Here is a 14191-nt window from a genome sequence, read left to right on the forward strand (position 1 = left end):
TTTAGCATCAGGTCCCCATATTACATTAAGTACTGGCAAAGTCTATGATGATAAAATTGAAAAAACTAACTCATTTGCCAAACTGGTAAATCAAATTAAAGGTATCAGCGAGGTCCCGTAATAAAAATATTCATAAAATAGAAAGTATCAGAGTTACTGAAAAAAAAACCAAAAAACCAAACCAGTATCACTTTAGCTAATATATTTTTATATACTGGATAAAGTGTATTTGTACATTTATTTTTTCCTCCATACCTGAAGTCTGGGATTCACTGCTAAGTGAAATGGTACCCACTATTGCAGGATACAGTATGAGATGAGGAGAATCTTGAGCCACTCGACACAATAAGTTGCAAATACTCTGACGAACATACACTTCTGGGTGATTCAGGCGGGAGAAAAGCTGAGGTATAATACCTTCATAAACAGGAAAAGAAAATGTGTCGATTCATTTCATTTCACTTCAAATGATGCAGAATTTTATTTTATTTTTAAAAGCATACTGGTTTTGCATCGGGAGAATGCAAATGTCTAATTTCCCAATAAAAACTTCTTTTAAATAACTGTCTTTCACAGTACAGGCAATAGCTTATTTTCTTCTAGTATTCAAATACAGATAACTTCAGAGGCAATATATAAACCCTTTAGTCAAGCACTTGGAATTGAGTTTTGCATATTGTATCTGTTATATCACTTTTCAAAAATAAGAAGAGTCACATTAATAGTTCTTGAAGTCAGCATAGCTGGATGTTTCAAAAGAAAAGTACAATTTAACAATTGTTGGCCTCTTCTGCTGCCTTCCACGCTTTAACTGAATAACCTTTTGTGGGAAAGTCCCTGAGCAACCAGAACCAGTAGTGTAGTGACAAACAACTACTTCTGAGACATCTGGCTTTAGCCACACATCTTTCTCTAACTGCATTTCAAACTGTAGCTAGGAAAAAAACCCACCCCACTTTTTTTAAGGTGGTAATATCATGTAGTACTTCACAAACTATATCTCCCTTCTCCTTTCAGTGTCTTAAGGCGGGGGAGGGAGGGGATCAGAATCTGTGCTACTTATCTATTTTAAGATCAGAATACGCAGACTTGAACACCTTTAATGAAATTATTTAGTAAAAGACAGGCTCTCTTTCCATCATGCTTAAATAAACTTTTTATGAAAGTGCAATGAATACTTTTCGGCTTGTATTTAGAGAAAATACGTCAAAATCAATTTTAACAACTAGATAACATATACTCACCTCTCCAAGGAGCAGTAGGTGTAGTTTCTAGCCCATGCTCTAGATACTGTCTAAGTTCTCCAGCATGTTTCACAAGCAGGCGTAACAGTCTCAGGGTTGCCATCACAATAACATCATCAGTGCTTTGCTCAGAAGTATTTCTTAAGTGCAACCTGGGATCATCTTCATCAAGTGGAACCTTGAAAGAAAGAAATACTCCTCTAAGCTAAGTATTAGTTTATATCATCATTTAGAAAAGTTTGTAACTGGATTTCCTCATCAGCACAAACACTAACCTGACCAGCATTGAGTTTGAGGAAAGTAAAGTATGCACTGCAGGAGAGTTTATAGAGACTGAAAATTCTGTCTACAACTTTCCTCCACACTTTAATTAACCCTTCTGTTGCATTTTCATCAAGATCTGAAAGCCAGGGACAACTTGTTAATAACTGACGCCATATAACATCCACCATATCATCTTCTTCGTTGTCTTCATTTTCAGTGATTTGTAGAGTCATGTCTTCATCCTAAATGCAAATAAAGAGAAAATGGATTTTATTAGGTCCTCCAACCATTTCTACAAGCAATATTAGTTCCTAATCCAGTTTTTGTCTAGGCAACTCATGCAACTGCATTACTTGATCACATTACCATAGTCCATAAAACAGGTACGTTACCACTTAGCTAACAGATGGTTTCTTAGAGAACTCTGGTATTGTCTGAATTTTAACTTTAAAACATTTACAAGAGTTAATATGAATCACAAGTAGAGGAAAAATAAGGTTCACACTGAAGTTGAACATTTTTTAAGCAAGAAAATTTACACTTACTTGAATCCCAGCTGGACGACACACTGCCTGCCCAAGAATCCCATAGATTTTCTCTTTATCTTCCTCTGCAGCGTTGTCTGGAAGCAAGTTCTGAACCTCAGATTTTTCCCGGGGCAGCAGACGAACACCTTCTCCCTGACTGTAACATTTAATGAATTATTGATCCCCAATATTTAGTATTCATAGAGCTACTGAACCCATTACAACTGTATATGTAAAACTTCTTGAAGGAAGAAACCTTCAACCTTATCTCAGAATTAAACTTGCTTCTTTCTACAGAGGGCAAGTAATCAAGAGAATATTCAGTTTCCCATTCACATGCGACTTCAGACCAGAAAGAACAGTAATCATAAATATAAAGCTAGAGTTTACCTTAAGAAAACTAATGGTGCCGTATAAATTTAAACATTAGGATGAATTTACCTGGCGTTATCAACTACTTTCCGGCCCCATCTATAAGCCCAACTAGCCAGGGCTGCCCAAGACTTGGCTACTTCAGGTGCCTGTACTGAAGACAAGTGATACAGCTGTCCCAAGATGAAGTCAGGTTCTCCAACTCCAATATTTACTGAGATGGGAGAAATAGAACAATATATGTTATGATGCAAGACCTACTTCTGATTTCATTAACATAGAACATAACACCAAAACATTTTAAGTATGTAATTTTGGGGGGGGAGGGGGTCAAGTTAGTACCCAAGAGTGCAAAATTTTCCAAAATGCAATTATTTTTCGGTTCTGACACTGGCTGCAAAACAAAGACCAGTTTTTCATTTGCTAACAACCACTGCCTATACTCTATTCTACAATTGCTTTCTCATTCACAGAAAGATGAAACTGAGGCAAGAAACTCATGATCTCCAAAAGAACAAGATGTTTCAGAGAGCAGACTTTTACAAAGTATCTAGGGCAGTGTGTTTGTGTTTTATTTGTGTATATATTTTTCTTCACCATCAAGTCAGAAAGCACCTACTACTTAACATCCATTAACAGCTCTAAAATAATTCTGACTCTGCAAGAGAGGAACAAAGTTATTTATGAAATCCATATTTAAGCAAAGAAAGAACTTTATCTTGACATTTGAAGAAATGCTGAAAATTGGGAATCAGAGTACATTTGTGGCAACAACAGAAGTGTTCAAATTAAGTATACATTAAAGATAATGAGAAAACCTAAGGTAACCGCTTTTCACACTTATCAGGGCCTTCAAAATATAAATCCTGTCAATGCTTAATCTGAAAGATCTCATTCAAACTTTAGCATATATAGAAGCTGAAAGCAGACAAAAGCATGACAAAATTCGATATCCTCCTCATAGAAAATAAGCGCATTCCAGGCCACCATCACTTGAATGAGAAAAATGTGAAAGATGAAATATCAATATTAAGGTGTTTGGTTTTTTTAACTGCATATAGTTACCTATTGCACAAAACACAGACTGTTTATACGTGTATTAGGAAAACAAATACATGATTGATGGATCACCTAGTCTTTGTCAATATAACTGGTGCTATCCCTCAGTAGAATCATCAGTAACTGATTTAACAAAAAAAGAATAAGAAGGAAAACAAATCTACCTGTAGATTCGCTTTCAATCCTAGGGTATTCTTCTTCTAGTGTATTAACAGCTGGGAGATCAATCAAATTATATATGTTTTTAGACAAGGTAGACAGACCAGTGTGATTCTGCTGCTGTCGAGCTCTATATACTTGTTTCAACTGTCCCGAAATCTCTTTCCATTCTGCTTGAATCCATTTAGCCAGCGTGAGAATAGATTTAGCAACTGCATATTCAGCTTTGGCAGATTTGCAAAAGGATATGGCACAAGAACTCAGCATTTCCATGGCATGTGTTGACTGACCTGCATATCATCAAAAGTGGATCTTCAGTAGACTGTTAACTTTATTCAAAACACTTCTTCTGAAATTCAGCATATTCAGATACAGTTTGTAACAATATATTTTCATAAAGAAAATTTTCTTTTGAAGTTAAAAATTACAAGAAAAGACTTGTGAAAACATTTTCAGACTGAGACAACAGTTAATAGGCTGAAATCAGTTCCTAATGATACTGTCCTATTATGATTTCTTCAAGGCCAGGGGAATTAGCCTGGTTATAAGGACAAGAAGCTTAAGTATCTACAACATAATTAGCAAATACTCACCTGCTGTATATAACAATTTTGTTTTCTCAATATCAAGTTCAGGACCCCATTTTTCATCTATCTGACCCGGTGCAGACAATTTTTTAAAGTGCTGGACTAAGTCTTGTGCAGTGGTGGTTTTTCCTAGCTGAACTTCACTGCACTGGGCAAGCAGTCGTGTAGCTAGGGCAATATTTCCTCGCTTCCGTGCAAATTTCGCTGCTGTTAAGCCCAGCTCCATTAGATGGCTTTTAATTGGGACTGTTGGTTCTGAAGAAGAAAGCAAGACATTGTAAACAAAATTATTAAACAAACAATAATTGCACCTGGGTTATACAGATAATTTCTGCCCAATGCATTCTGTACATGGCCATCAGTAAAAAAAATTGCTCAGCTCTTTTGTACTTCCTAAAACCTCCTTCAAAAAGTTAGATGACTTCATTTCTGCCTAGAATATTTATATGCCCCATCTGAAACAAAAAAATAAATCATATATCCATCAGATTATCTGCCGGGCAAAAGAGTGATTTTTTCACTATAAGCATTCTTCTTAAAGAAATTTACTTGTCCCCTGATATAACTTCTTTTTCTCCTATTACCTCTTATCATATTGCACATTTAAATGGCTTTCATGACTGTTTTTAAAGACCCATTATTGATAGTGTTGAAGTGCTCAAAAGTGAAAGCATTTAAAGTATGAAAAGATGCGCAAGTAAAGTGCGATTAGACGAATGAGTATAGAACTGCTAAGCATTTCAGAATAATTTTTTTTTTAACACTGTCTATATTACAGTGGTAATTGAGACCCCTCGTTGTAAAGCAAGACAGCTAAATAACCAAAACTTGGCTTTTAAAAAGTAATTCATCTAAACAATAGAAAGACACAGCTGCTGCTTTCAGCAGAAGATTTACTTTCAAATTCTGCATTTACCTTTCATAACACTAAAATGGGAGCTTATTTACCTTTAAGTTTTTCCATCAGTTGATTCTGGTACACTGTGTACCTCAGTGCATGCATCCATGGCCTTACATCATGCTGTTTACATGACCTCAAAGCATCATTGAAGAGAGGTATAAGACAGTCCTGAAGGCATAAAAAGTTGTATAATTGTCATGACAGACATCTCTACTGAAATGTACTTTCATTTATTAAAACCAAAGACCATTTTAGTGCAGAGTAAACATTCTTATTTGTATTGGTAGCCACTCTTTGACATTAACTAATAAAACACAAATGTTTTATGCAACTCTAGAAAGGCATGCTTGATTTTGAGAACAAGACTAAGAATAGCTCAAAATCAAGCAGAATTGTTTTCTGAACAACGTGATTAGAAACTAGAACTAGATCATCCATGCTGGTTGAAGTTTGACATTGAGTTTGTAATTGCTGAAGTGATTTTTTTTTTGATAAATATCTTAAAGTTACTTTTAAAGTAAACTACATGTGTGTGTTGTAGGAACAAGCATTACAATGTATTTAGGGAAGAGCTATCAACACTTCTCTAAAAAGCAACTACCAATAAAACTTTAAAAATAAGTGTAATTGAAAGAGACAGTATATTTATAACTACAGAAAGAAGTCCAACTGAGATGTAACCTTAAAAAAACTTGGGTCAAGGCACATTAGAAAATTAAATGAGGTCTTTTTACAGTATGATTAACAATGGTCAAAACAATTAACGTAAGTTCTATATTCAATACTTCATGACATGACATGGAGAAAGACATTACTCCAATTTAGGTTTTAAACACCCAGACACACCTCTGATGTCAGCCTGTTGGATACAGTGTTTTCCAAAGCAGAAGAACAATACAACTGAAGAGTGCTCAACACTGGTAAAGACTGAGACACAGTGAGCGTGGAAAGTCTTAAAGGTCCAATAGCGATTCGTGATGTTTGCTTTAAGTACTTAATAACATTTCTGAAATAAAATAATCAGAACAGTCATTTTTATTAGGTAGACTTTAAGAATAAACAGTGGCATCAAAATTACTGAAGGCAAATTCAACATCTTCAAAGAGATGATGAGAAAATCTTCCAGTATCACACACAAGTTACAGTATGATACTTTATTATTAACCTGACAAGCAGTACTTTATCAAAGAACTACAAAATCTCCAAGTTAAACATCATCTTATTTTTCCTCAGTAAGCTTATAACTCACAACAGCTAAAACTGGTAGCAAACTACCATAGATGAAGAAGTACAAAGCAGAGTATGCTTTTCACAAAGTTAGGTTTAACAAACTAGAACAGCTTTTCACAGTATATTACATTCATTCATTGCACATTTCAACTTACTCAGATATTGACTGCCACTTTTGCTCCTGTTCTATGTGGTTTACAGCTGTTGCCAGACATACTGAACTTCTCAAAAGCTGTACTTCAACTGCTTTTTGAAGTTCTCTTGGATCAGGACTTAGCATATTAGGAAGGAGCTTCTTCATGTCTACATGGAGATCAAACAATTGAAACCAACTAGAACTGCCAAATTTTAACAACTGTCACCATCTGAGAATGCGTTTTTGAGAGCAAGGAAATTTAGAAAAAACACCTTTACAAATATATATATTTTATATATGTATGTATGTATTCATATTAGACATTTATGATAAATTACCTATAAACAAACACATTAACTCCAGAAAACACACTTGTATCAACATTTAGAATGACCACTGCAAATCATTTTGAAGCTTGTTTCATAAAGGTTATGGTCAGTCCACCGAACACAGCAAACTCCATTCAGAAGTTACTGCATTCAGAAGTTTCAGTCTGTCATTTATAGAGACTGATATATGAAAAAATATTTTCTTTTTTATTTGAAGTAATGTTAACTTATGCATTTATACCTATTTTTTCTTTGGATCCCCCTGCAAGTAGGTTGATATTTTCTCCTGGTAATAATTCTAGTTGTTCAGTGCATTCAGTAAGTTGTCCAGACTCAAAGCTGCTCAAAGATCTGCAATTCAATGTTTATAGTTTTATTTTCACATTTCTTACTTCATTTTGGTTGCTAAATATCTTATACAGCAAAAAAAGAAAGACTCAAGCCTAACTCAAAATCCTACAGAGCACTTAAGATTAATGCTAAGCAAAAATTCCAATTTTCACATAGATCAGTAAAAGGCAACAGTACTGCACCAAATGGATAAATTCAATACTGAACTGAAACGAAAAAACATCTCTCCAGCTATGAAGCTTTTCATATTATTATCACACTACATGTAATCCTCTTCTACCATAGTCAGGAAGAAAAAGGTTGACTTTGGAAGAGTTTAAAAACTAACAAAGAACACCCCAAAACTTTCTTCCCACCTCTATGCACAAAAAAGTAAGTTTTGGAGCAGAATTTCATGAGGCCATGGTTTCAACTCTTCAGCTTACATGACACCAAAATTCCAGATATACTGGAATGTTGTGCAAGTCATAGATAATACAAATTTATATTGCTTAACAGCCTGAAGCAGCAAATTTAACTTTTTTTTTTCATTGCTCTACATTAGGAAATAATTTGGGCATTATATACTTTTACAGAACTACACAAAAAAAGGCACTGAAAGGTTAAGAGGCTTGATGGCTCAGAATACTGAAGACTTAAAGGTTCAATATTCTTGTTACTATCCACTGAAGAGGGAATTACCTAAGTCTATGCATTAGAAAAGAAAAAAAAAATTCAGCATGTGAAAACTCCCCTTTCTGCTGAATTATTTTGATCCTCATTACTACAGAGAGTCTCTTCTCAGCCTGCTCAGGAGCAGCAGAGTCAAAGTGCTGTGCAACCTCAGGGTTTTTCTGATTGTATAGTATCTTACTTCCAGTAATTATCTGGATGAAAACCAACTCAAACCAGCCAAAACGACCAGACCTCTGCAACAGTACAGCAAGCACTTATGATGTTTATCAGAAGTACGGTGGGTTTAGTTTACAAAACCATGAACATTCAGTAATGACACACTTTCACATACATGACAAGCACTCACTCTCCTAATGTACTGACTGCACAGCACTCTGAGTTACTATAGCAAGAAAAAGGATCGCCCCTTTCTGACAGTAGTCACCTTTTCAGACCTGCAAGATTTTATTTCAAAGCTTCCTTCTATGCTTTTATTTTCAAGTCAAGAAATTTCAGCCAAAACGATTTTACAATGTTTACCACAATAGTACAGGAATGGAAAGTAATCAAGTTGTCAAATGAAACGGAAAGGACCCTTAAACCTTGAAGGACTATTTCAGTATCACAAATATTTTTTCATGAATCAGACAAATATCAAGGGTTAGGAAATAAATGCACAAACTACAATTCTAGGTTCCATTTTAAAAAAACAAAAAAAAAATTTAAGCAGCCACGACCACCTCCTTAATATACTTTTTACATTAGACTAATGAATTAAAGTATTTTTTAAGAACTGTACCACTGACAAGCACGTTATTTTTCACTATTCAGTTGTGCAAAAGGATGCATCTTTCGCCAATATAAGTAGAACAAATTTGGTATCTTTTACATGCAATGAAAAGATGTTTTTCTTGAATACTAAGAAACCTCAGCAGTCAGAAAGCCACAGTAACTATTTAGAATGATGTTACCTCTTTACTTATGTGTACGGTTAATAAATACCATGGCCAAGTTTACCCTCTCCCAAGAACACAACTCCCTCCTTATCACACCTCTATTTCAATGACGTTCAGTTTCTGAAATCCATAAAAACCTTAATATTTCAGTTCTAAGATACTGAAATCTAAGGTACTGTTGAATAAATTAATTATACCCTTACTTTATGTAGTTAAAATCTGCTTTCAGATTGATTGAGGTATTACTATTGCTTTTCTTCAAGTCATGGACCATATTTTGCCACTCCTGAACAGCAGACCAGTCAGCAATGGAAATGTAACATTCACATGCTTTGTTACCCAAGTAGTTTATAACTTCAGGTGAAGAGTCACTTGGCTTAGTCAGAACAGTTTTTCTAGTTTCTCCTGTGAAACAAAAAAATAGCGTATATACTTAAATATATATTTATGCTTATATACTTTCAAATAGCAATTCTGTTACTCAAATGTAATTCCTATGTCTTTTGTCGAGAAAAACACTTAATTTAAAAAAAAAAAGTTACACAACATTTACAGTATTCTTCTACTTGCACTCAAAAAAAAAAACCAAAAACAAAAACAAAAAACCACCTTTTCAAAGGAGGTTGTGGAAAAATTTAGTCCATATCTGTAAAGAAGCACCAAAACAGGAAAACAGAACTAAATTAGGAACAAAGAAGGTCCCTTCTCAAAGATGAAACAGAACACTGCAACAAAGTCTCAGTAGTTAAAAAAACTGAATAACTAGTACATTTATGATACCATTGTCATAAATACTAGGCCTTACGTTATGATGATCTAAAATAATTTAGAATTAAATTAGAAAGTTACAAAATATTTTAGCTATTAGTTTCATTCAGCTAGATCTCAGTACTGCAAACCCTCCTATCTACACAATACTGGTTTCAATGGCATTAAGCTGTCCAGTTTAACTGCAGACAGAAACAGGTTTTCAGATTTAAGAATTAGACACTATCATTACCATGGCTATATCACTGAATGTTCTAATTTTATGTACACACAGTTACAAAATTGTATTTCTCTTAAAAAGAAAACAACAAATACTGACCATTCAAGGAATGCTTTGGGCTGGCATTATTCACACTGTTTGAATTGGCCAACTTCAGGACAGTTTTGTCAAAGCCTGTTATGCAGCAATCCACTCCTGTCATGGAGCACAGGTGCTCCTGGTATTCTGCAGTTGCTTTTTCAAACCTTAAATGGTTTAATATTTTAGTCAGCATTTTAGAGAACCAGTTTTCTTTTTTGGTAAATAGACTGTATTTTAAACATTTCTTTACCACAATACTCAAAAAGTTCACGTCACCTTCAGCAAAAGAAAGGGATTAACACAGAATACAAGTTTACGGCTGAATTTCCAGGTTATAGCACAGTATAAAAGCTTTTCCATTCAGGTTTTAATGCCAACTTCAAGCCAAGTACATTGAAGGAGATAAATGAGTCTTATATTTGAATGTCACACTTTTTCCTGAATGAGTAAAGCTGAATACTGATTAACTACATATCATTTAATAGAGGCTTGTAAAACTGGGTCTAAGGCAACAATTCACACCTTGAACTTGACGTTTCTGAGAAATTTTTCACGTATTACAAAGCTGCACATTATTTTAAGGAATTTTACAAAAATGAGAAAAAGATAGTTATAAATATAAAACCTCTTTTTTTTGTTTTGTTTGGGGATTTTTACATGGCAGGGAAATAATGAAAGGTGTCCCTTTTCATTTCATACAGAAGAAAGGATGCATTCCTTTAAGGAGATGAAAACACCAAAATGAAGGCATACCCTACGTGGAAAATTGACCCACTTATTTGTATCTGCAGCCAAAGATTCTACTTCAATAGACATAGAAGCCACTTTTTCAAAGCTGAACTAAAACTGCAAAGCATCTCCCTCGGAGTCCCTCTCTTGGCAAACTGTGGCAGGTAATCAGATCATGCCATTGGTCAGAAACTTCATTAGAAAATATTTAAATTAATAATATTTTGCAATGGAAAATCAAATACAATATGAAAATAGTATTGCTGTGTACAAAAAAAATAAATTAAAAAAAGCTTAGGAACACCATTTATATTGAAATCCTAGTAATTTAGTTAAAGCTAAAAATTAAAATATTTAGAACAGCTGGATGCATTAGGTATCTCCGAAAGACAAAATTACTTTAATTGACATGGAAATTAGATCAGTAGCCTTGATTCACACCACAATTTAAAAGATCAGAAATAGAACTATACATAAGAAGGAAAAATTGTCCAAGTTTGTAACATCCAGTTATCTGAGAAAACTTACCGCCCTTCTGCTTGTTGAGCTACAGAATTGATCCAGGCAAGACTCTTCCCAACTACAGCAGAAGACCAGACAGCAATACCCTGAATAGCTTCAGGACAGTGAAGCTCACATAATGCTTCTACCAGCATCATAATTGTCACTTCCAATTCATTTCCCTAAAACCAAACCAAATGCTTTATTTAACAAATCTCTTATAAAATAAGAGCTATATACATGTTTAAATACTTGGAAATGGTAAAGTAGCATTTCATTATATGCATCTACAAATGAAGTGCTATGCATATCCATCCATTACACTGCTTTTGGAAAAGCAGGGGAGCTAAGGGAAGAGTATATGCTGTCAATCCACAACCTGAATGTCAATAGTTAGCAATCGCTATGTGATGGTCTATACCTATGCAAGTATGAGAATTCATAGAGAAGCACAAAGTAATAAATATCTATCAAACCTCCTTTGTTAAATTATTTAAGCAAATCAAGCCATGTACTGAAGAAACTATTCAACCTTTTTGAGATGGCTTAACCCCTTTATCCACTCATGCCACCCCTGCACTTATCTGCTAGTTACTTAGAGAGGAAGGATACCCTCACGATACATCCCTCTCCTGCTCATACCCACAGGCAAGCAAAGACCCTACAGTACCACAAGCTCCGGAAGGCCTCATGCTAATACAACAGAAGTTTCATAAGATTTAAGCAGTACCTTCTGCTTAAAAAGAAATTGCTCAATTCAAACCGTGAAAAAACAGTAGCATTCATCTGTGTATAGTATTTGACCACATGTATACCGCACATCGTAACCTCCAACGTACAGTATCACTTAACCACAAAAGTCTGTCAATACAGAAGTACGAGTTTAAAATGTGGCTTTAAATAACACAATCTTTTACAGACTAGTTGGTTTAGTAACTACTGATTGCCTTAGCTTAGCTCTTTTTAGAGCAGTGTGGGAATATTTTTGCAATAGTCCACAGAGTTTGAAAAGAGAGTACCTGAGAGATACTATTATTAGTTTTCATTTCTGTGAGTAAATCAAAACCATGCCTGACTGTCACAGCAGGCTGGCCAGCCAGCAGTCCAACTCTCATGATGGAAAGTCTAATCCGCGTTAGCCAATCTTGGCATGTCTGACGATTAGTATAAAAGAATGTCCTGATAACCTTTAAAGACAGAAAGGGTAAGTTTTACAACACCGTTCTTCTGTATGAATCATAACAGTTACATTAAGTCCTTAACCTTTATAACAATCAAAGTCAGAACAGGTTTCTTTTCTCCAGTTGAGTTTTCAATCGAGAGATGAAGAAACAGGTAAAATTTTGCATCTTTAATTTTATTAATGCAGATGGTCTGAAATCATGCATAGAACACAACTGGCCAGGCATACTGGCAAGCTAAAAAATCTTGAAATGAACTGACTATAAATTATATATTACTGTCATTTCAAAGTCTGGTAATTAAACAGCTTATTTCAACAGTGAAGAATGTTTCACAGTTAGAACTACACAAAAGTTTATAAATAATTTTTTTATATATATATATGTTTATAAATAATTATTGTACTCCTCAAAAAGCAATTTAAAGCCTCAAATAATTGTGTTGTTTTATAACAGGACTGCTGACAGTCTACAAATAAGTGACTGCTACAAATTAGAGGTACTACAGACTTGCTTGATTTGTACCACTATATGCATTGGTAGTCCAGAAATAAATCCTGTTTTCACACGTTCCCTAGGAACAAGCCAAAGTCAAAGCCAGATGAATTAAGAGTCTCAAACTTTGTTTGAGAAGTTCTTCTGAAGTTCCGTGGTTAAGATCTGAACAACCCCGAAAACACTGTTCATTCAATAGACTGTTTCAAGTAACATCAGCACTCTAAGACAGACAAACCTTGGGTGGAGAGGTAAGGGCATTGGCACATCCTTCGTAAGCATTGTACATCAATTTTTCCAAGTTCTCCAGATACTGTAGAAGGAGAACAAGCCTAAGCTGGTTGCTACTGTGTCCTTCATCATTGTCTGCAGTTGTCCACTGGCTAACATCTTGGTCAGGGTTTAATGTATGGGCTGCAAGACTCCTAATAATACCTACACATTTTACCAAAACATGGAAAAAAAGTTACCAGACAGTATTTTATTTAAACATGTCAAGGTGTAGCAATGCTAAAGTAAAATCTCTCAAAAGTTAATAGCAATTATGCAACCACTCTTCTGCCATTGCATTTCTTGATGTGTCAAAAACATGCTAAAAATCCATCATCACTGAAAAATAAAGCCATTGTGCTTCTTGCCTTGGACATGAAGTTCTTAGCTGCACAATCTTACCAAAAAAATCCCATGAAAACAAACTATATTTTTTGCATTACCTTCAATTGTTTGAAATGTATCTTGGGCTCTACCCAGAGGAGTTCGTAACTTCGAAAGAACAGTAAACTGAGCTGCTTCCCAAACAGCCCATTGCCAAAGAACAGCATCAGTCTTCAACAGATTACGAGGGATGGTTGGTTGATCTCTCTTATCTAGTCTTTGACAGCTATAGAATAATCTTTCTAACCAATTATCCTTCCTGAAAGAAAATATCAGTATGTTAACACAAGTTCATGTGGTAACAAGTTTATACTGCACACACTTCAGCTCCCTATTGCTCTCAAATAAATCTCTCATTATTATTTCCAAGCAGCAATGTACATAGGCAAATATGCAAAAAGGTGTGTATTTGAAGACTTTTATAAATACTTAGAGAAGTGATTGAAGGTAAAGCAATGTAGTTTCTAAAGATAATTACAAATTTTAAACTAAATACAGCTTGGAATTTATTACTGTAAGTTCAACATCCATGGATTTCAGTTTTAAAAATAAGTTCTTACCCAGTTCGGTGAGAGTTTCCATACAAAATAAAACTAATGACATCAGAGAAATCCTGCGGGTGGAATGTATTACTTGGAGCTTTGCTCATATGACTTCTTATAGCCAAAGAAATTTCTTGTATTTCTGTGTGGGTACGGTTACTGCAGGAAGAGGAGGTGAAAAAACAACCCATGCTATAATGTACTTGAATAAATGAAAAAAAGTTGTGCAAAAGAGTTACATAAACACACAC

The 14191-nt window shown here is 34.7% G+C and overlaps 1 protein-coding gene across 2 annotated transcripts in view; it reads right to left on the reverse strand.

Moving 5' to 3' along the window:
- SMG1 (SMG1 nonsense mediated mRNA decay associated PI3K related kinase) overlaps positions 1-14191 on the reverse strand; it is a 70054-nt gene that overhangs the window by 21116 nt on the left and 34747 nt on the right. For both annotated transcript variants that reach the window (XM_069810045.1, XM_069810046.1), the window contains exons 19-36: positions 13959-14099; positions 13458-13657; positions 12983-13179; positions 12088-12255; positions 11096-11250; positions 9857-10002; positions 8973-9174; positions 7050-7159; positions 6499-6646; positions 5960-6119; positions 5161-5281; positions 4219-4467; positions 3631-3915; positions 2477-2621; positions 2054-2192; positions 1520-1750; positions 1245-1422; positions 256-417 (exon numbers count right to left, since the gene is read on the reverse strand). In XM_069810045.1, coding sequence (XP_069666146.1) covers positions 256-417; positions 1245-1422; positions 1520-1750; positions 2054-2192; positions 2477-2621; positions 3631-3915; positions 4219-4467; positions 5161-5281; positions 5960-6119; positions 6499-6646; positions 7050-7159; positions 8973-9174; positions 9857-10002; positions 11096-11250; positions 12088-12255; positions 12983-13179; positions 13458-13657; positions 13959-14099 — 3137 coding nt within the window. The remainder of the gene's footprint in view (positions 1-255; positions 418-1244; positions 1423-1519; positions 1751-2053; positions 2193-2476; positions 2622-3630; positions 3916-4218; positions 4468-5160; positions 5282-5959; positions 6120-6498; positions 6647-7049; positions 7160-8972; positions 9175-9856; positions 10003-11095; positions 11251-12087; positions 12256-12982; positions 13180-13457; positions 13658-13958; positions 14100-14191) is intronic.

This window comes from Haliaeetus albicilla, chromosome 22 (genome assembly GCF_947461875.1).
Source record: "Haliaeetus albicilla chromosome 22, bHalAlb1.1, whole genome shotgun sequence".
Taxonomy (NCBI): Eukaryota; Metazoa; Chordata; class Aves; order Accipitriformes; family Accipitridae; genus Haliaeetus; species Haliaeetus albicilla.